Source organism: Natator depressus, chromosome 2 (genome assembly GCF_965152275.1).
Source record: "Natator depressus isolate rNatDep1 chromosome 2, rNatDep2.hap1, whole genome shotgun sequence".
NCBI classification, from domain to species: Eukaryota; Metazoa; Chordata; order Testudines; family Cheloniidae; genus Natator; species Natator depressus.
The window spans coordinates 221,856,312-221,878,608 of NC_134235.1; the positions used below are offsets into that span (position 1 = coordinate 221,856,312).

The following is a 22,297-nucleotide window of genomic DNA, read 5'->3' on the forward strand; positions in this document are numbered from 1 at the left end:
ACTGTGCTGGCCCAAGATCTCCTTGACCACAACTCAGTGGGTGAGATTCTGTGCTGGGCCTCTGAGTATTGCAGCACAGAGCTCGCAACACAGCGCGATGGGGACACGAAGGTGGCTTTAGCCCTGCCTATTCTGGGCCGCTCTAGGGGTTGGAGCAGATCCCAGCGTAATTTAGACAGCGCTGGCAATAGACAATACACTCCAGAAATCCTGGCCAGGAACAGTTTTTTTAGGATTCGTTATCTGCCAGCACAAGTTAAAGAAGTCTTGTGCTAGAAGCCAGCTCAGCCCCCAGCAGTCTCCAAGCTTAGAGAGGAGGAAGACTGGCACCTGTGTCTGCACAGCTCCCCAGTTTTGGCTGCTGCTCTGGCATATCTAGGAATCGGTCTCTGTTTTCCTTCTAAAGACTGACAGCAAAATTAGTCACTATGTTGCAGGCTGGCTGGCCCTTTAATGCAGCTATCCCTCACCCTCACGGAGGAGCTGGCAACATAAAGGCCAATTAGAGAACCCAGCTGGATCTAATGGGGCTTAATTGGAAAGAATGACCCCAGCTGTAGTGGTGAAGCAGAGAGAGCGCAACTTTCAATAGAGGGGGTAACTGGGAGTGGACGACAGGGGATGTATCCCTTGATGATTGCCTGTTCTGGGCATTCCCTCTCGAGCATCTGCCATTGACCACGGCCAGAAGATAGGAGTCTGGACTAAACAGACCATTGGTCTGACCCAGTATGGCTGTTCTTATGTGCTTAATTCAGAGAAGGAAGACCCTGGATAGAGGAACAAGGATAGTTCTCCTTTGGGAAGTGCCAGAGGAAATCAGATTGAATCAGCCACTAGGAGCAGGGTAGGCTCCAGTGAGAGATAGCCTTGAGTTAGGGCCTGCAACAGGAGAAAGAGACCCACAGGGAGCAGAGTAGGCTCCTGTAAGGGAGCCCTAAGATAGGGCCTACAAGGAGCCAGGTCATCCTCGGAGGCACAATGCTGGAGTTCCTGGTGAAGGAAGAGAAGCTCTGAATGGGCCAGGAAGCACAGGATTTCAGCCAAGCCTGAGAGGGGCAGATGAACTATAAATATTGACATTATTTGAACTTTAAGTTGGACTTTTATTCTCCCCTTAAGAGGACTGAATGATTATGAGCCTTGGCCAGAGGGCCAAGTCACAAGAGACCCAGAGCAGGGATCGGGAGAAAACGCTGTCTGGAATTGGCCATTGTGGGGCTAAGGAAGTGGCCATCAAAGGGTGCGAGCGGGAAATCCCCTGCAATACAATGTCCAGGCATGAGGGGGCCACATTTAAATATTTCCTTAATTAAGAGTTTTCCTCTGACTATACATAAAGAAGGAGAGACACATACCCTGGCACTTTGTCTGTTAGCTTTCTTCTCCTCATCAGGAAGTGGAGGCATTGGGTATGGGTATTTTCTGCTGGAGGCAATAGATCCAGTGGAGGAAGATGGAGACTTTGCAGGAGACAGAGTCCTGAGATGTTGAAACACACAAAATAAATATGATGTCTTTGGGCACCGGAACTTCAACAGCAACTGCAAGTACTTGGAAGCTTGATTCAGAATGTAAATGCATACGTAATGAATTCAGTATTCGAAAAAAATTGATCATTACTCTAAATATTAAATGATTATAAATAAAAATCACTCAAATGCTTACAGCTTCCTTAATACTGGAAGGAAAACTTAAGGCTGCTTCTTATCTTTCATTAGTGTAGTTTCCCATAATAATCATTTTCTTAAACTATATTACATAGCATCATATCTTATCATTATAAAGTTAACAAACCAAGTCACCTATAGAACAGAGAACTAAAACAAAGAAAGGACACTGACCTTTAAATATAAACAATGCTAGTATATTCACAACTAAATATTCTACCAGGGAGTGAATAAATGGCAGTAAATAGTGGTCTTTTAAATAGCTTTTATACATTACAATGCTAAAATATGAACACAGTGGCTAAACTACTATTTATATATATTATATTAATTTACATAAAATGCATGCACTTGGAGGCCAAACTGTTAGTTGTGAAGAAACAAAGGCAAATACAAAGTGCTAACAACAAATTATTAGACATGCAAGCATCAAACAGTGCATAGTGTTCCAGCCAAAGAAAGAGTCTGATGAGAATATACAAAAATGGACTGATTAATCAACTGCAATCAGCATTTCTGTACAAGGTGAGCAGAGTAAGCAGGAGCAAGTCAATGTTTGTATCACATGAAAGGCATTCTTTTTACGTCAATAAGGTGGCAGGACTTTATTGACTGGAATTTTACACGTGGGAAAATCTCGACACTTCCCTTTTGAGATTCTGCACTTTTATCCAATGAGAGAATCCTATGAGGGCCCCATCTTTGGATAATAGAGAAGAAGAAAAAAAAACCCTGGAAGTAGAAAATCTAAATTACCCTAGCTCGTTAGTTTCATTTTGCAGACAGAAGGCCAAACTTTGACAAGGGGCCTGCATATGGCTGCCATTTGCATGTGGCCATGTCCCTCACACACTTCTTGAGCACTTTTACCTACATGCTCCATTTCTAGGATGTGCTTGAGGAAAATGTTGCCACTCCGTTTGTGCATGCACATTCTCAACCACTGCACACACAGCAAGAGGCTGCAGTGGTGAGCTACATTAACATCACAGTCATCAGAGCTCCAGTCAAACAGGACTACTCACAGTAGTCAATACAATCCCTCCCCAGTAGTAAGTTTTTGTAGGGTTGGGCCCTTATATAGTAGTGTAGGCGCAGAAACAGGCTAAAGGTTCTGGAATGGTCTGATGAAAACTTTGCTCTCTGTTATATTTAATAGCAACTCATTTAAACGTAAAGAGTTTTTAAAAAACTTTTTTAGTCTAATACATTGTCATGATTGTGTCTGCGATTGCCTATAACTGCAAGCTCTTGTTTCCCCTACAAACAACAGCTAATGGTAGTTATGACCAGCAAGGTATCAATGGAAATTACATAGGAGCTTGTGACAGGTGTGAAATTGAGGTCACCAGTGTACATGTACTGTACTTCTAAAGTCCTGTGCTGTAATCTCTCAAATGTCATACTAGTTTAGGAAAGAACAAGATTATAGCCATACAGTTCTTTACGATATTAAAAAGTAACTGCATTCTGAGCACACAGTGTGATAGACCAGCACACACACACACACACACACACACACACACAGATTTTCACGATGACAATTTTAGGCCTCTACTGAAATATGAAATAAAGTATTTTTGTGTGCAACATTGCAAGCCTAACTGAACAGGAAACTGCCAATGCGAAAAATCAGGCTGTTTTTAAAAATCAAGGGAAAGGCTCACAATTTTTCAGACCTGTCCGCTCACTAATGCTAATCTCATTTGCACTGACAAAGGTTCATAATGGTATTTTTCTCCCTCATTCAAAGGCACAATGGGCTCCGTAGTCAAAAAGAAAACCAGGAGCCTATTTTACACTGATGATGAGACCTAAAGATTAAAAACCCTTCATTTTCATTTTTTAAAACACAAAATATGAAGTAGCAGGAGATAAGAACTGAGGGTGTTCGCTTTGGATTCTGAGGTCTTTATCTGAGAATAAGATGTTTATCTCAATATCATGGCCGAAGTGTGTATGTGTGGATGCACAGGGATCAGGGAAGAGAACATCCTTCTTCATCCCAGGATCAGGCTATGCTCCCTCCTACTGCTCCTCTTGGTGATGCAAGCCACCCCAAGAAGAGGAAGCACAGAGAGGAAGCAAGGCTATGGTCCTGCCCCCGCCCCGCACCAGTCTGTGCAGGGGTGGGCAGTTGCACAGAGACAGAAGCAAGCAGCGGCAGCCCAAGGAATGGTGGCGGTGCACATTCTCTCTCTGCGGCAGGGTCCCTGGGGAGGATTCCTAGCTTACCCGGTGGAAACTACAGCTCTGCATCACTGGCCAAAGCGTAAATGGCCCAACCTGACCCGGTGTTTGTCACTGGGAGGGGTGGGGGGATCAGAAATAGATATGTTTCAAGTTCCGCTCCCAGGCACATCCCTGCAGTCCTACTGGACTTACAGGGGTTGCACAGATGTAATGAGGAGCAGAATTTGGTGTAATGGGCTAGATGCTCCAACATTTTTATTATATCACAACTATCTTTGTTAGGTCTCATTTATAACCACCTATCACAGATTTACAATGTGTATGCATCGTCTTCTTTTGGTTTTCTATATTTGTCACTGTAGTGGGTTTTTTTGTCTTAAAAACTTTGTAGAAACAGTATATAAGGAATTTTGTAAATGATTTCAAAATCAGATGTGTATTACCCAAGAAAAATTTTTGCTTTGCCTTGTAGGAAATAGAAAACGATCTCCAGGGGAAATGCTTCTGAATAAATCAGTTCGCCATGCACGCACAGTGCTACATTTTCAAACTGGGGCTGAAACTGGTTCACCCACAAAACGGTTTGCCAATGTGTTGCTCCTACAAAAGGCCCACCTGTGCACATGAGCCATTGTGGGCACACGTTACTGCCTATACAGCTACCTAACTGGCATACAAATACCAATGGCAATGAGCAAACCTAAACTGTTTCGAGGCGCACCAGTTGCACCCACATCTGTGAAGTTTAGATGCCCAGTTGGAGGCCTACTACATTGAAAATGCAGTTGCACACTTAAATAGATAAACATGCCCTTCCCTCACAATCCCTGGCCACTTATTTCTGCTACTCATTTTAGGTACTCTGGATTTTTTTTTAATGGTCTTGACTCATGTGCCACCTGTACAGAATGTGAAAACACATTGCAAGTTCAGCTGTGCACGGAGCCAGATGCACAATCACTGATTTTTTTTTTTACTTGTAAAATGCTGTAATGTTGAAAATATCATGCTAAAGACTCTATCCTGCCATTGTTTATGTGCTGTGTATCCCAGATTTACATGCACTTTAAATGAGAGAGCCATGTAAGAACTTTCTCATTTACAGTACGGAAGAAAGTCAGCATCCAGCTAGAGGGATACTTGCGGGTAGTGCCAGGGTTAGCGCTGGACAAAACTCTGCAGTCTGGGGTAAGGTGGGTTTCACTGAGCTTTTACCATGGGTTTCAGTTCTCATGGTTTCGCATCTGTTAACTTTCATGTCGAGTTTTGTTTTCATCTGAACTCACATGCAAGGCCTGAAATACAAGGAAACTCATAAGTTTAATTCATTCCTGCACATTGTATGGAAGGTTTGATCACAGATTTCACTAGCAACCCAAAATGAAGCCATGAATCTCGGGGGGGTCTGGGAGTTTTCATCCTGGGGTCTGAGCACTAGATTCACACAGCTTATTAAACACATTTATCTTCAGAGTCTCAAGGTGAAATCCTGGCTCTACTGAAGTCAATGGGAGTTTTGCCATTGGCTTCAACCAGGGCCAGGATTTCACCCTCGCCACTACTCTTCTCCATAGAAAGGAGTCAACCTACCTAAGAAAATGGCTCTTGCCATTACAATGCCTTTATTAAACAGCTCTTTCCCATAGGAACTGTAAATCCCTCAGACAGAGCCTGTCACAGTGAGAATCGGGGCCTTCTCCATCATGGAGCCATGATGTGGGAACTTATTACTGGAGAAGATGAGTGACTATAAACTGCTCCCTGCCTTCAGTACGCAGTACAGAGCTTACTTGTACTTTCCAACAACTGCAACTAAATACAGCAATGAAGAAGAAAGGAGTAACTGAAAGTAAAAAGGAAGAGAGAGCGCTATTGAGAGAAAGGGGTGAATGAGGCAGGAAGGGAGAAAGGAAAGAAACAAAAAAATCTTTTTTTAAAAAAGCACAATCTGACCGGCCCAGATGAAACAGGGAGAAAATGAGCCCGGTGGCCCTGTGTGACTATGACCTGTCAGAGATGTGCTCACACACAAAGGCAACGGATGGTGGGGTAAAAACCTGGAAATTCGAGGTTAGAACTGGTGACGCAAAGCAGAGTTAAAGCTGGTTTAGGTGGCTAGCTGAGGAGGCGCAGAGGAGAAAGCGCAGAACAGGAAAAAGCAAACAAAGCAGAAAAATATGAGAGGGGAATGGAAGACTTATTCTCCCTTCCCCTCCATCCCTCCTGTAACACGTCCTCCACCCCACCCTCGAGACAAGTGTCTGGGTTTTCACCTTGAAAATCTTGTTTCTCTGTAAACTATTTCCTATTACTGTAAATATTTGCAGTAACTCAAACTCGGGTAACTCGGTGTTTCAGAGGGACCCTTTGCATCACTCATGCACAAATAAATCTATGGGACTGGCATACTTAAGGCTTTGACAGTTCACATTCTAATGATACCATCGCAATCCTGAGAGTCTGGCTTGCCTCAGTGAGGCCTGCAAGTAGTTCTTGATCACTGTTCAAAAGGTTACTTTCAGGAGAAACTGCAGTAGTAGGCACAGAGCTGGCATGAAAGGGACAAGTAGTCTGCCTCTAGTGTAAGACCAGTAGCAGACTCCTCTCCCCCTGGAGCAAGGCCAGGAGCCAGGGAAGCTATTTCCCTGCTTTGTCCACTGCTGGGGCTGTGCAGCAATATGCTGCCCCTTACACAGATTGTACATATACAATAAAAGGAAGGGCTAGATTGTAAGTGACAGATGAAATTCTCCTTTACAGTTCTTGGTCTCTCCTATTTGGGGAACCCACAGCTGGGGGCTTTGTGGGACCAGAAAGGCCAGCTCTGATTTTTAACCATTAAGAGTAATTATACCTATGTATATACACACAAACTTGACTCCCCTGTGGAAAAGGTTCAGTAAATAGGTCAATAGGCCACTATAGGTAACCTAGGACCAACTTTTTAACATTTTTTTTAAAGTCTGCTGGGGGAAGTCCTCACAATGCTCTGTTTTCTGAAAATCTTCAACCTCATAGTTTGGCAGTTATCAATGTTTTGTGATTCTATCTTCCCTCTGCTGGCTTCAACAACAGCACTTAACAACACACTATTCCCAGAACTATGCTGACATCACTGAGGGTAGCATAGAAACAGGGAAGTAAACAAAACAGCTGTGTTCATTTCAGCTTTCTTTAAAAGAGAGCACAAATGAAACAACTACCAAAAAGTATTATTCTGTATTAACTGTCTTCATTCTTAGAATCAGAGAATATCAGGGTTGGACGAGACCTCAGGAGGTCATCTAGTTCAATCCCCTGCTCAAAGCAGGACCAACCCCAACTAAATCATCCCAGCCAGGGCTTTGTCAAGCCTGACCTTAAAAACCTCTAAGGAAGGAGATCCCACCAACTCCCTAGGTAACCCATTCCAGTGCTTCACCACCCTCCTAGTGAAAAAGTTTTTCCTAATATCCAACCTAGACCTCCCCCACTGCAACTTGAGACCATTACTCCTTGTTCTGTCATCTGGTACACATGAGAACAGTCTAGATCCATCCTCGTTGGAACTGCCTTTCAGGTAGTTGAAAGCAGCTATCAAATCCCCGCTCATTCTTCTCTTCTGCAGACTAAATAATCCCAGTTCCCTCAGCCTGTTCTCATAAATCATGTGCTCCAGCCCCCTAATAATTTTTGTTGCCCTCCGCTGGATTCTTTCCAATTTTTCCACATCCTTCTTGTGGAAAAATTGGAAAGAGTCCAGCGGAGGGCAACAAAACTAGACACAGTACTCCAGATGAGGCCTCACCAATGCCGAATAGAGGGAAATGATCATGTTCCTCGATCTGCTGACAATGCTCCTACTTATACAGCCCAAAATGCCGTTAGCCTTCTTGGTAACAAGGGAACACTGTTGACTCATATCCAGCTTCTCGTCCACTGTAAAGCCTAGGTCCTTTTCTGCAGAACTGCTGCCAAGCCATTCGGTCCCTAGTCTGTAGCGGTGCATGGGATTCTTCCACCCTACGTGCAGGACTCTGCACTTGTCCTTGTTGAACCTCATCAGATTTCTTTTGGCCCAATCCTTTAATTTGTGTAAGTCCCTCTGTATCCTATCCCTACCCTCCAGGGTATCTACCACTCCTCCCAGTTTAATGTCACCTGCAAACTTGCTGAGGGTGCAATCCACGCCATCCTCCAGATCGTTAATGAAGATATTGAACAAAACCAGCCCCAGGACCAACCCTTGGGGCACTCCGCTTGATACCGGCTGCCAACTAGACATGCAGCCATTGATCACTACCTGTTGAGCCTGACGATCTAGCCAGGTTTCTATCCACCTTACAGTCCATTCATCCAGCCCATACTTCTTTAACCTGCTGGCAAGAATACTTTGGGAGACCATATCAAAATCTTTGCTAAAGTCAAGGAATAACACATCCACCACTTTCCCCTCATCCACAGAGCCAGTTATCTCATCACAGAAGGCAATTAGGTTAGTCAGGCATGACTTGCCCTTGGTGAATCCATGCTGACAGTTTCTGATCACTTTCCTCTCCTCTTGGATCATGGTTTCTAAAGCCAAGCATAAGATGGCGTTTTTCTTGAAGCCACTTGAGTTATAAAATAGGCCCTTGAAACAATTAATTCATTAGTGTTTTTTTCCCCCAAGCCTACACTTTATACTATAAGCCACTATCTTTGGTCATTTTTCTGAAGTTTTGCAAGGTTATTTTGTTCAAATATTTCTTTTAAAATATTGTATATTTAAGAGCTCAGAAAGCTGCGGTGTGATTTTTAAACAAAGTATCCTTAGTAGTAATAATGTCTTTCTTGTGTCTGAGAAGGAGCACCAGTTTAACTAAAATAGTTTATTACAATTGATTTAGTGAAGTGTTGCAAATTGCTATGTGGGTTTAAACTTAAGTCAATTTCAACCAGTTTCCCAGTTAAGCTAAATCAATATAAGTAGATACAAAAACCAAAGGAAATGTCCATGCAGGGGGTTGCACAGTTTAACTAAACTGATTTAAATAAAGTATGTTAGTTAAACTGTGCAATTTTTGTTTTTCATCAGTGCCTTGGTCTGCTGAAGTTGCAGGCTTCCACTACATTTTGATAAGTACACCAGTAGTCAGCATACTTCTGTTTCTTCTAGATGGTTTCCTAAGGAATTTAATCAGAAGCTACTGCTGAACTGGAAAGTTGTGCAGAAAAGTGCTGTGACATTTAATGTGTACCTTTCTGCCAAAGCACTTCAGTAGTTCCTAAAATTATATAACTAGTCCCTAACTCTTTAGGGGGTGGGGGGAAAGGTGTGAAAGAGCATATTCCTAGACAGATTGTCCTCAGATACACACATTCAATTCCAAGAGACTTCAGGTATTTGAAGCCAAATTTTGGCTCAGGGATTAACTTAATCTAAATAATTACAGTTTGAAGCTACAGTAATTATGAGATAAAAGTTCTAATGCTACTAAGTTGCTAAGAGCATCCAGTTCTTTTTTTAATGAAAAGATATGCAGTAGGGTACTTCAGATGGATCTTTTGCCTCTACAAATATCTTTTTGCATTTTCAAAATGCAGCTGTTCTAAGTAACATGTAGATGATGTAATGGAAATAATTCACAGCTATCATTTAAAATACTAAAAGTATAATTGTGGGATTCTGAGTTCACCTGCCTTTTTTAAAAGTTTCTTTATTCATTTTTGGTGGATGGTATTCACTGAACACTTCATTTCTAACGCACTGCAGAGATCCAATCATGTTAACGGCACATGATACGGCTAACAAACAAGAACGGCTCTTTCCAAAGCACTGTGGGATTAGCAAATTAAATGTCTTCTCACATTTCCACAGATTGTGTCTGCTTCATTCTTTTATACTGTGCTGTTGAAAACTAGGAGCTAGTTCTCAAATACAGAGAGAGGTTTGGGGCCTGATTATCAGTTTTACTACAGTCCCTTTATGCCACTGTTTGTACAAAGGGAGCAGAAATGTGCCCCTCATAATACCTCCTGTGCAAGGGGACTCCTTGGTTTATAGAACTGGTGTAAGCACCCTGACCTTGCTTCCAGGCCCCAGAATAGTGGGTGTTTTGGGGCGGGCAAGTGTTTTGGGGTGGGCTAGAGGATGGGGCATATTCTCTACTTCCTGGAGCCTACAGGGGCCATAGGAAGCAGAGCATAAGTTAAAGCAACCATATGGCTCCTCCATACACTAGACAAAACAGTGGCTTAAAGCTATCTTTGCCCCTAACCTGGGAATGGGGGAAACTGAGAATTGTATGAAGAATCAAAGTTTCATTATTCAGGTGCAAGATGGAGGCTGATCTAGTTTTTCTGTTTACTTGGCACTAAATTCACAATTTTCTCTTTAAAAATAAGTATTTTCAGTAGAACCCTACACTCATTTGTACCAGATACACTAGGTAGTTAGATCTTCCCAGTGCAGAATGTAGTGTCATATTTCTCATTTTTAATTCTGGTCATGTTAATTATTTCATCCCCATTGTATTTTTAAGGTAAAATTCCATTACATTTTATTCTTTTTCTTTTCATTGAAGTTTAGTATGCACTATATAGACAGTGGGTAGAATAAATGTGTTTTGAGACCACTTGTTTCAGTAAATGAAATCCTATTTAGGTTAAAACTATTTTATTAGTGGTAAATACGTCTCATGCCCATAAAACACTACTTGGCATAAAATGAAGAGAAAGCTACTAAAAGCTATAGATGATGGTGAGAATGCATGCACTACAAACACCCCTTTCAATGGCTTCATTAAAACATTCAGAAAAACAACTGGAATTGCACATGAAGCCAAAAAAAGAAAAAAAAGACACCAAAAGGCAGCAAATGAACAAGGGGCCCTTTGCACCTACAGTAACTTGTACTGATATATACAAGATAGGAATCCCAACATATTTATATATGCTGGAACAGCTCTTACAAATGATATAGAATTAATTTACAAAATACCTAAAGTATGGTCCTTCAGTGTTTTTATTCACATCTTCTACCCACTTAGCTACATTATATTCTCTTTTGAACCAGGGGTTTAAATACCTGCAGAAAGCAATGGAAGGAACAGAGAAGGCAGAAGAACAAGAAGAATAGAAAATCTGAGAACACACAGCACAAGCTCAGCAAGGATGTCTTCATCCCCAAAATGCAAGTGAGTATGGCAAATAAATCAGTATGGATGTTGGGTGAGGAGTAGGCAATGTGTACAACTGCATGAGAAAATTTGAACTACAACAAGGCTCAAGTTCAGTTAATCTGGAAATTGTTGAGGACACATTATTCATTTAATTTCCTAAGGGTGAAATTTACCTCTATGCAGAGGGCCAGGAATGATCACAAGGTATTTGCACCTCTTACGTCCTCAAAGTAGTGACATGATGAGATTTTGGCTCCTGTCCTGCAATTTACTCTCTGTGAGAGCAGGCGATCTACCCAGCTGGAATGAATTGCAGGAATGAGGCCTTAAGTGCTGCAGAGACTTTGGGCTGGCCCTCTGTGCATGGATGAATTTCAACCTCACCATTTAAAATGCTCTTTTTGCCACCTCTGGTAATTTCTTTACACCTATATTGTGAACAAAAATTGGTTTTAATAATTTTGTGTGATCTGGTAAAATTGCAAAGAGGGCTGCATAATTGATCTGATATTTTCCCCTGTAAAACCTTGATTAGCAAAAGAACCACTTAAAAAAACCCATGTATGTGTTTAAGTTACACACAAACTATTGTTATTTTATTCCATGGTTAGCAGTAATATTACAACAGGTGAAGACAGTTGTTTTGTAACTAACTTCCCTTGCCCACCAATAGAAAGTTCACTTAATTGTACTGAAACCTTTCCTCTTCTCCCTTTGTAGTGTTAACAATAAAATGGGATGTAGACACTGCACAACTTGTTTGGTGCAATTTACATTCTGCATTTCTGGTATAACAATCACAATGGTGTAACAGTTACTTATATCACTGCATTTATATAATAGGGATCAACACAATCTGAAACAGTAAATGAAATGTAACAACAAAAATGCAAATATTCTTTTTTAAATTACTGTAAATACCTTTGGGTCAGATCCCACAGCTCTTATTCATGTGAGCAGTCCACTGATCTCATGAGTGAACTGTTTCCTCAAGGGATTGATTTTATGAGTACAGGACAGGACAGTTTTCTTTTTCTTTTTGCTTTTTTTGAAACCACAACCCAGTGTTCTACAATGACATGGTTTGGAATAAAGTCTAAAACCTGCCGCAGGTTGTTGTTTTAAAAAAACCTCCTTAGACCTCCTTTTTTGTTCTGGAATGTCATCTCCCTGCCCCGCATAAGCACAGCCACAGCTTTCAAAAAGTATTCGCCCCCAGCCACAGTTGCCTCTAACTTGTCTGTCTTAATTACAGACGAGTGAAATCAGTAGTGCTTTATGCTTTCCAATCTGGCTTCTTCGTAAAAAGTAGAAGTTTAAAGCTGTGGTGCAGCCACAGATGAAGTGCTAGTAAATCAGCAGGCTGGCGCCGGTATCGTTTGGATCTGCTGTTACAGTTTTAACTGCTGATGTAGCTATGGATTCCCTGGCGAGTCAGCCATAGCTGCAGTCCTTTTAACCTGCACTTTTTATCTGAAGAGGTCTTTTGGTAACCATGAAACACTCCTGATCTATCTTTTTAAAGTAGAAAATAAAATGTAATGTGGCAACAAAGCATGCAGTTGTTATACAATAATGTTTGTGAGCTTCCGAGGCCCAGTTACGTACAGATAACTTCCATTCCTTCCCACCAATCTGCATATAGACCGGTTTATATTATGTCACTGCAGACCACTGAATTATATCAGGAGAAAGCTCTCAGATTGATTTTTGTAGTCATCTGTGCATCAGTCATCATTGAAATCCAAAATTACTTTGAATGATAAATTCTTATTTGGAATAAATCTGTCATTAAATCTAAGGCTAAAACTAGACCAATGGCTTGATCTGGCTTGTAGCGCAACATGCAATAATGCAGAAGACCCAGGTTCAAGAGTGATCTCACACCTCAGGCTGGCAAGGAGGAGGGCTGAGCTAGCGCTGCATCAGCAGGAGCACCTCCAAGCGGTCAAAAGTGTTTTGCCACAGTGAGACTACTGAATACTCAGGGGAAGGGACTTTTCATGGGATAAAAATGGCAGCCCAGAATGAAGGAGCAGGTGAAACTGACCTGTGATCCCGATTCCCTGTATGGGGGTGGTGAGAACCCCCTTGGCTTATGCCTTGGGTTGGGATTTGGTGGGCGAGAGAAAGCCCAGGCTCAGATACATGGGTTACCCTGCTGCAAAAACACAATATATAATAGAAAAATCTAAGCCAAATCATGTTTATATCAATTATAACAATGAGGAAGATGCACACTTAGATTAAAAGAATTAACAAAGAGAACCAGTACTGCTAATTGGCAAAACACATCTTACTAGGACATGTATTAACACATCTCCATTTTATTGTCAGGATATTCGGAAAGTCTGTATTAGCTTTCTTGAATAATACTCATTGATTTTAACAGAACGCTATTACTTTATCAGACCACTCAATCAATTCTGTTGTAGAAACTTTGGAAGAACATGCTGGCCCTGTTAGTCAACATTTTCTTTGTATGGAGTGAGCCACCTGACTTCATTAAATAAAAATTCCCAAGGGTTTTTTTGACTCATCTGGAAGCAATTAAAAACTGACAAAAATAGTTGTAAGTGTCTAGGTAGAGCTATGACATTTATCAGGAGCCTTACATCAACCAAGAAACAATCTGTTAGATTTCAAGGCACACACAAAATAATGCCTGGTATGTTTTTCAGGAATTGCATGAGATGCTTGCTATGTGCATCCCATACTAATACTAATGAGAGCATATGGCTGAAACCCTACCCAATGCTTCAGAAATTCAGAGGAAACTAACAGTTTAATTTGTGGGCCAATTTCCAATCAGTTGCACAACTGTGCACACAAAACAGTGCACCTAATTAGTGCATGCAGTCACTGCAAATATATGCATCAATCAGGTATGTGTGTATGTAAATGCACATCTGGTAGCTTCCTGTGCAAATGCTTGAATTCTGCACACATTCAGAGTATGGCACAAATCAGGCTCATAATGGGTTAATTTACAGTGGATCTTGTTTACTTATTTGAGACAATAGTTTGGCACCTTATTATTTTCTTTTCACTGTGTGCACTATTCAGCTCCCAGATGTCACATAGGAAATATTTCCAATTGCTATTATCCATTGTCTCAGGATCTATTTTATTAAGGTTCTTCCACATTTACCTGAGAAGTTAATGAGGTGAATTTGTCTTGAAAATATTGCATGAACCCCAAGGCACCCTAAAAGCAGCTGGCATCATATTTTTGTTAAAACAAACAACAAATGTTTTGGTCACAGTTAGTAACAGATCATTCCTTGTCAGTTCTTTTCAAAATGTGATTTCATATTTCTAATTATACCCTATGCGTGACCCCCCCCGCCCCATACAATTCTCTCCTCTCTTCACTGCAGAAGTGTTGCTTGGGAGGATCCAGTTTTGTAGCCTGTGAAACCTGCTCTCCTCATGGCTGATCTTCTTGCAGACCAGACTCTTGATAAGGAGTCTTTGCAAGCACCAACCTCTCTCACCCATCCCCAAAACAGACACCTTCAGGGGAAAGGGTGTCCTCCCAGCCCACCTACTCTAGCAAGTATATTTCAGGAACACAGATGCTCTGTGCCACCCACTTATAGGTTGCTGCTCTGCCCTCTGTAACAGACGTCTGAGACTTACTTTTCAGCACCAGGTGCTGCCTCTGACTGTTACCATTTCTGCTTACACTATACTCAGCAGCAGGGAGGAAACGAGAGAATTAGATATGGCAGAAATTATAGGTCACATTAAAAAAAGAAAATGATACAGACCAAGACAGGTTTTTAAGTTACTGTGACCCTCGCTATTGATTCATTCGCATTTATTTATTTATCCCGAAGTTCTCAGGTATTTTAAATACACAAGCTAAGCATCACAGAACAGGGGAGAAGATGCTTTCTGCTCTTTAACCTTCACTAGAAATACAATTCTCTTCCCAGGTGATGGGTTAATGTTAGAGTAAAAAAGTTTATCTGTTTTCTATAGGCCAAATTCAGCCCTGGTTAAGCAGACACAGCACGACTGACTGTAATAGAGTTGTGCCAGGCCTGGATTTGGTGCTATGTTTTTAAGCCTTGTCTTCAGAAATACAAGTCAGAAAATGAAAGAGAGCACAAAACAAGTTTCTAAAGAAGAACTTGCAATCTCGTCTGCACTCTGAGCAGGTTAGTCAACCAGGCTAATTTGCTCTTATCAAATTGTCTCATGCAAAGGAAGAAAACCAAACAAACAACATTCCAATAAGAGTTTATCAGCATTAAGACCAAGGGGACAGGGGTGCTGCAGTCACTTGAAAGTTAAATTCCTCCAAGGGATTTAAGAATAATGTTACTGGTTTTGTACTGCCATTTTTAACCATGCAGTGTTGTAGCTATTAAATGTCTCAAACTATTAATGTTTGTAATTTGTAGCAAAGACTCATCTATGTGAACCTTTGGAAACTATGCATGCAACAAATGTATATTGAACTTGGAATACTCAAGTTTTGGAACAAGCTCAAAATCCTTTAGCTGAAAAAGGCCAGGCCCACAGAAAATCTAGTAGTATCATCAGCAATACCAGGAGGTACTCAATACCTAGAGGGCCGATGAGAAGCACAGTCAAGAAAGTTACTGAAATACTTTCCTCATGGATTGTATTTTCTAAATGGACAATCTACCTAATTGTCAATTACTGAGGGACAATCTCCACTCATTGATACATTTTGCATTCCACAACCAAATCTCCGTATAACTTTTCAAGAGTGATGTACCCGAGTATTCGGATTCTAATATCTAAACTGTATTGTTAAATCTATTCACCTACATTTGGGTTATTGCTGATTATGTACTCTGTGTATCATATGACTTTTAAAAACAAACTTTGTATTTGTGGATAATCTAAGCACTATACCCAGATGTACAGATACTCTTTTCTCAACCTATATATTATATAATTTTTTTAACATTAGCTTTGATAACATTTTTTAATCTATTAGCTTCCAGCAGGACTGGTATCAAACTCTTCTGCCAGTGTGGGAGATACATTAGTACTGATGACACGGGGAGAGGGAATAATCATTTCTGTCAGGGCAGAGAATTATAAATTCTTAAATGGCACAGTAATGACAAAGGAAGCCTAATGGAAAATGTTTGACAAGCCTAGAGGTTACGGTTCCACCTATTCATCATCCTTTCAGATAAGGGGTTTAACTAAGTAGACACAGATAATATGGAGTATTTCTCACAAGGAGAATAGCAAATATGGGCCTATTCAATAAATTAAAAAAACAAAGAAGGCAAGAAAGCAAATCTAATAATTCTGTAACTGTCTATGTGAAGCTTGTACATGTACGACAGTTTTACAGATGAGCTCAATTCTTATTTGTTTAAATTAATACATACATGCCCATTTCTTTATTTTTCCCTTACTGGATCAGATCCAAAGCCTATTGAAGTCAATGAAAAGACTTACACTGACCTCAGTGGGCATTGTAACAAAGATTGTGCACGGACAGTCTCATCATGTTCTGATCCCAGTGGTTTGAGAAGATATTCCGGGTCAAACATGATGGCTTAGAGCACTAAACTGTAAATGTGTCCTCAAAGCACAGTTAGGTTCTTTTCCTAAAACCTCTGGGTGGGGACTCAGAGATAGAAATGTGTGTCCCCAGGAGGACCAGTGTCCTCTGAAGTGGTTCCATCTGGGATGAGGGCAAAGGAAGGAAAATAGGTTATCTGAAATTCACTCCTTGAACAGGACACACTCAGCAATGGCAGTTTACAGTAGACAAAAGCCTGTCGTGATGGTGCAGGCTGTCACCCCCAGTGGGGTTTGCTATAGGTCTGACTGCGAAGAAGAAAAGTAATAATTAACTGTTTTTTAAAAAGTAAAAAGAGATTAAAAACACCTTTGTTAAACCATTTACCAGTCAGTACTTTGAGTGGGCCACAGGGGACATCTGTAGTTTCTACTTTAAAATGCTCAGTGTAAATGAAAGTAGCATTAGTTTGTAAGCTGTTCTTTTCTGCTTTGCTGTTAAAGGGTCGACTTACTCAGTTGAATTAGACCGTGGCCTATATTTTTTGCCTCTGATTTTCTTTCTGTTTCCTCCTATATTACCTGAAAGAGATCAGAGGATAAAGGCAGACCAAATAATATCTTGATATGTACATGTATAGCATTCTAAAAATGTTTATAATTCATGTTCGTTACCTCCCTGCCAAACTAGTGGTATTGCCAGCTTCAGCCATTCAAAAATCAAGAGTCAGGCCTCCCCAAAAAGCCATGAGCTTTTATTTGCCATCCGGTTTCTGAGCCTTTAGGGTGCATTTGGGTCACATTTTCAAACTTTTCTCTGCAACCATGAGAGGTAGAAACTTACGTTTTAAAATATAAAAGCTGAAATTCTCACCCAGTTAGAACCTGCCGGAGCTGGGGCTCTAAGGTAAACACTAAATATTGTGAAACTCACAATACAATCATAAGGGTTGGAATCACTGAGCGCCTCGTGGTTGATTTCTCCACATTTTTCATGTCCTCTCACGTTGGTGTTAGAACAATGGGTGAAACCAAGGTGATGTAAGTTCTATGTAATGAAACATCCCACTAACAGCTTTGTGTGCTAGTGATCTCTTCCTAAAATATTTAATATATTTAGAAAAAATGTCCAATACACGAGCTAAAAGGGACCCTGTCAACTTGAATCTTCTGAAGTTAACTCAAAACAATACAGTTTGCTAACAGAACACACATTACTCATAGCGCCAATTTTTAAAAAAATTCCTTTAAGAAAAAATTGTTCGGGGCTTTTCTACTCCTCTCGCCTGTTGGAAGGGTCTTTTAAGTGAGCCTACGACCCCATAGTTTCATTTTTGGCTCTACTGCTGGTAAACACCGACTATTGCAGGGCTTGTAAAAAGGCATGCACCATCAACAACACAGCACAATTGGCTATGCACAAAATGCTGCTGCAACAAATACACTGAAAACAAAATGAGTAAAATGCCCCAGTCTCTTTCAGTTGTATTAATCTTAGTAGATACAGGTAGCAATAACAGGTAAAACATTGTGAGAGAATTGTGCATTTCAAGTTACCGGTGTCCTTTTAATGCCCAACCCTGTGAGGGGCTGAGCACCAAATGCAGTGGGCTAACGTCAGTGGGAGTCGAGGATGCTCTGTACCTCACTAAAGGTAGTCAGCTCTGCACAGGATCAGGCCCCTTAAAAATTAAAACAGGATCATTGAGAGACGGATTCTCCACCACTTTGCATGAACTCAGCAGCAGTGGAGAGGAGAGGCCACAGGGAAACAGTTCCTGCTCCCTGATCCTGCACCAATGACCCAATGAGAAAGCAGCTCTAACTCATGAGGTCTCTCCCTTCCCCACCTTCCCCTTACACTAGGGTAAGGAGGTCGCTGGTACTGGAGCCAGCTCTGTGCCACCAGAGAACCCCCCTGTACTGACTATTTCTGGCCAATCGAATTCCTCTTTGCATCTCTTGACTGGTACATAGAGGACCAGAGAATCTGGCATGCATGTGCACACGCAGACCTGCATATAAAAATTGGGCATTCTGAATATATGAATTGTCAGACTGGACTTCCTCCTAGAAACTATTACGAATGGAAGGCTGCATGGAACGATAAAGATAATTTCCATATATTTGCAATATGGTCTTGAATTTAACCTATAACCTCAATATCATCAGGCATTAACAACCTTGACCTCCACTGTGAAAAAATATACACATCTAAATGTACCGGTACACATTTTTAGCATAGTTGCTAAAACTGTATTAAATTTACAAAGACAAACCACGGATCCAGTATTGTTGCCCATACACTGGTAAAACTCCCAGTGTAGCTGGTGGGAATTTTGCCGGAGGGGCTGCAGGATGAGGCCTTACATTGGCAGAAGCCTTTAATTTCTAAAATTTAACTGATTTACATTTAACATAGTTGTTCTCAGATGAGTAGCATCATCTGGGCAAGACTGTTATTTTACAGTCTTCCATGCATACGGGGAAGTGTGTACTTGTGCTCTCCCCAAGAGAAGACTAAGAAGTAGACTGTGCCTTCCAGTTTCCTCCTGCTCTGGGTGATGTATGTGGAGGAGAAAGGTAGCTTGTGCCAGCCCTAAACTTGATGCCGTCTATGTTTCCAAGCACAGCTGCACTGGCTGGAACGTTTGGCCGTGAAACTTCACCCATATGCAGGGAGAGAAATTGTGGTATGGATAGCCAACACAGGAGCAGTTGGGACAAGCCACAATCTGGATTTTAGTAATAATCTAATTCAACAGAATTTAGCCTTGGTGATCAGTGACTGTAATGATCATTTGGCTAAAAAACTTAAGGCCAGGTTTTCAAAGGTATTTAGCACCTAAAGATGCAGATTGGTGCCTAGTAGGATTTTCAAAAGCACCTAATCACTGAAGTCAATGGGAGTTAGGTACCTAACCTGCTTAGGCACTTTTGAAAATCCCCCAGGTGACTGCCTGCATCTTTAGATGCCTAAATACCTTTAAACATCTGACTCTCAGAGCCTTATTTCCAAAATTTAGCATCTTCTGTTTTGATATGTTTGGCCCTGTTTGCAATGATCAGCTGATTTCAAGCAACAGGGATAAACCTCCAAGGAATTTAGTTCCTTGTTAAACTCTTAAATATACATCTCTTAATCTCTGCCTTTGAAAAGCTGCAGTGGGGCCATTCTGATGCTCTTCTGTGCAATTCAATTAGAAGGTTAAAATTCTTAATTTTTCATACAAAAAGAAAATTGGGAGATGTTTTTCTTCTCTGATATTTACTTTTTTCATCCAATGTATCTCCTCCAGGTATTCTCAAAGATATACCTTTCCAAGGCAAAGTGGCTACAGCCAATGGAGTGGCATGCTTTACAACATATCAAGCCATAGAATCTCGCCCATTCTGCTCAAGTGGCACAAGGAAGCAGAACTATCTGTATCTTCCCAGCGGACTCAGACCCAGTGCATCTGCATCCTAGGTCTTCCCCACCCCCAGACTCTGAGTGGGCATGAGTAAAGATGGGTAGGGGATGTGGTTGAAGCATGTTGTGCTTTGATAATAACTAGCTTGTGGGCAGGTCCTGGGGATCATTACCAGCTACTAAAGTTTAGAGTATCCCTGAGGCTGCTCTAAACTCTGCACGAGCTGTGGCCAGCATAAAACCAGCAAGAGACTTGGAGAGCTGTAAATGGCTCACTTGTGGTTCCCCACTGTAGGCAGAGCCAGATATAATTTGGGCCATTATATCTGTATTAGGGTTCCTCTTAATTGAATATATGCTGCATATATGTTTCAGGTTTGCACTCAAAGGACTGTTTGAAAGTAACAGTTGAATAGTACTGTCTAAAATTGTATTTAAAATTGCAGTTTGGCCCATTGCCACAGACCTGGAATAATTCACCTCTTGGAGTTGAAGGGTCCAGAGCTCCTGCTGTTAGTGATACAGCAAAATGTACTAGTGTGTTGTGCTGTTAAATCCAACTCCCAGGTTAAGAACAAAATGTACACAATTTTAGAGAGTCATGTTCCTGTCCATAGAACAATTAAATTGTCAGCATATTGGTAGTGACACTCACGTGGGTTCTTTCTGTAATCAGCATAAAAGTTCTCCCTTACCTTGCCATGAGTTACTTCTAGGTCTCCCATTTTCACAGATGTCTGAAATATGCTTTGTGTCTGGGATCCTTTCACTCCATGAATGAGATAATCCATTTGACCTGGAATAGGAAGGCTTATCTGTGACTGTTGTTAGGTTACCTTCTAATAATTATATATTGGTTTGATAAGTTAGAAACATTCACAGTTCCAGGGTTGGGTCACAAAACAAAGCCCAAAGGTCTGTCTGCACCAACAGAGTGCACTGTTTTATGGTAAAGCACTGCAGCTAAGTTTTGCTAGTACTGGCCATTCCTGCAGTGGTTCAGAGTGTCCACATTCACTAGCCTGGGTTCTGTAAACTGACCCCTTTTCAGGGTGACCACTCATAGCACTTCATCCAACTGTTGCTATCCCAGTGCACTGCAAGCTTCCTAAGGCATCTTTCTAGCTATCTGTTTCTAGCTATCTGTTCCTAGCTGTAGCATGCCCTTCCCCCACTCCCCAATCATTGATTCCATCCTGACTGAGGAATGCATGCTAAGGCCTCACACAACTGGAGGGAAACATGATGATGGAAGGTGGTTGGGAGGATTCCCCATTACATTTCTTCTCCTACCTCTAGCCCTGGAAGCCCAGGATGATCATGATGAGCACCAACGGACCTAGGTGGGGGTGCTCTAGGAGCTAAAGAGCTCATTCTCAGCTGAATAAACGGGCATGGGTTAGGGCTGTCGATTAATCGCAGTTAACTCGTGCGATTAACTAAAAAAAAATTAATCTCGATTATAAAGTTAAATTGCAGTTTTAATTGCACTGTTAAACAATAGAATACCAATTGAAATTTATTAAATATTTTGGATGTTTTTCTACTTTTTCAAATATATTGATTTCATTAACAGCAGAGAATACAAAGTGTATATTATTTTTGATTACAAATGTTTGCACTGTAAAAATGATAAACAAAAAATAGTATTTTTCAATTCACCTCATACAAGTGCTGTAGTGTAATTTCTTTGTCCTAAAAGTGCAACCTACAAATGTAGATTTTTTTTGTTACATAACTGTTTTGTTTTTGAGTGCAATGTAAAACTTCAGAGCCTACAAGTCCACTCAGTCCTAATTCTTGTTCAGCCAATCGCTCAGACAAACAAGTTTGTTTACATTTACAGGAGATAATGCTGCCCTCTTATTTACAATGTCACCGGAAAGTGAGAACTGGCATTTGCATCGCACTTTTGTAGCCGGCATTGCAAGGTATTTACATGCCACGTATACTAAACTCTCACTTTCAGGTGATATTGTAAACAAGAAGCAGGCAGCATTATCTCCTGCAAATGTAAACAAGTTTGTTTGTCTGGGCGATTGGCTGAACAAGAAGTAGGACTGAGTGGACTTGCAGGCACTAAAATTTTACATCGTTTCATTTTTGAATGCAGGGTTTTTTGTACATAAATCTACATTTGTAAGTTCAACTTTCATGATAAAGAGTTTGCAATACAGTACTTATATTAGGTGACTTGAAAAATACGATTTATTTTATGCAAATACTTGTAATAAAAAATAAATATAAAGCGAGCACTGTACACTTTGTATTCTGTGTTACAAATGAATTCAATATATTTGAAAATGTAGAAAACATCTAAAATATTTAAATAAATGGTATTCTATTATTATTTAACAGTG

The 22,297-nt window shown here is 40.8% G+C and overlaps 1 protein-coding gene across 8 annotated transcripts in view; it reads right to left on the reverse strand.

The window, feature by feature from the left end:
• Nucleotides 1–22,297, reverse strand: part of ADAM22 (ADAM metallopeptidase domain 22) — a 192,118-nt gene that overhangs the window by 2,667 nt on the left and 167,154 nt on the right. For 4 of the 8 annotated variants that reach the window (XM_074945967.1, XM_074945968.1, XM_074945971.1 and 1 more), the window contains 4 exons: nt 20,633–20,733; nt 17,041–17,107; nt 10,825–10,911; nt 1,359–1,482 (listed from right to left, as the gene is read on the reverse strand). In XM_074945967.1, the coding sequence (XP_074802068.1) occupies nt 1,359–1,482; nt 10,825–10,911; nt 17,041–17,107; nt 20,633–20,733 (379 nt within the window). The remainder of the gene's footprint in view (nt 1–1,358; nt 1,483–10,824; nt 10,912–17,040; nt 17,108–20,632; nt 20,734–22,297) is intronic. The other 4 variants (XM_074945973.1, XM_074945970.1, XM_074945972.1 and 1 more) reach the window with 2 other exon arrangements.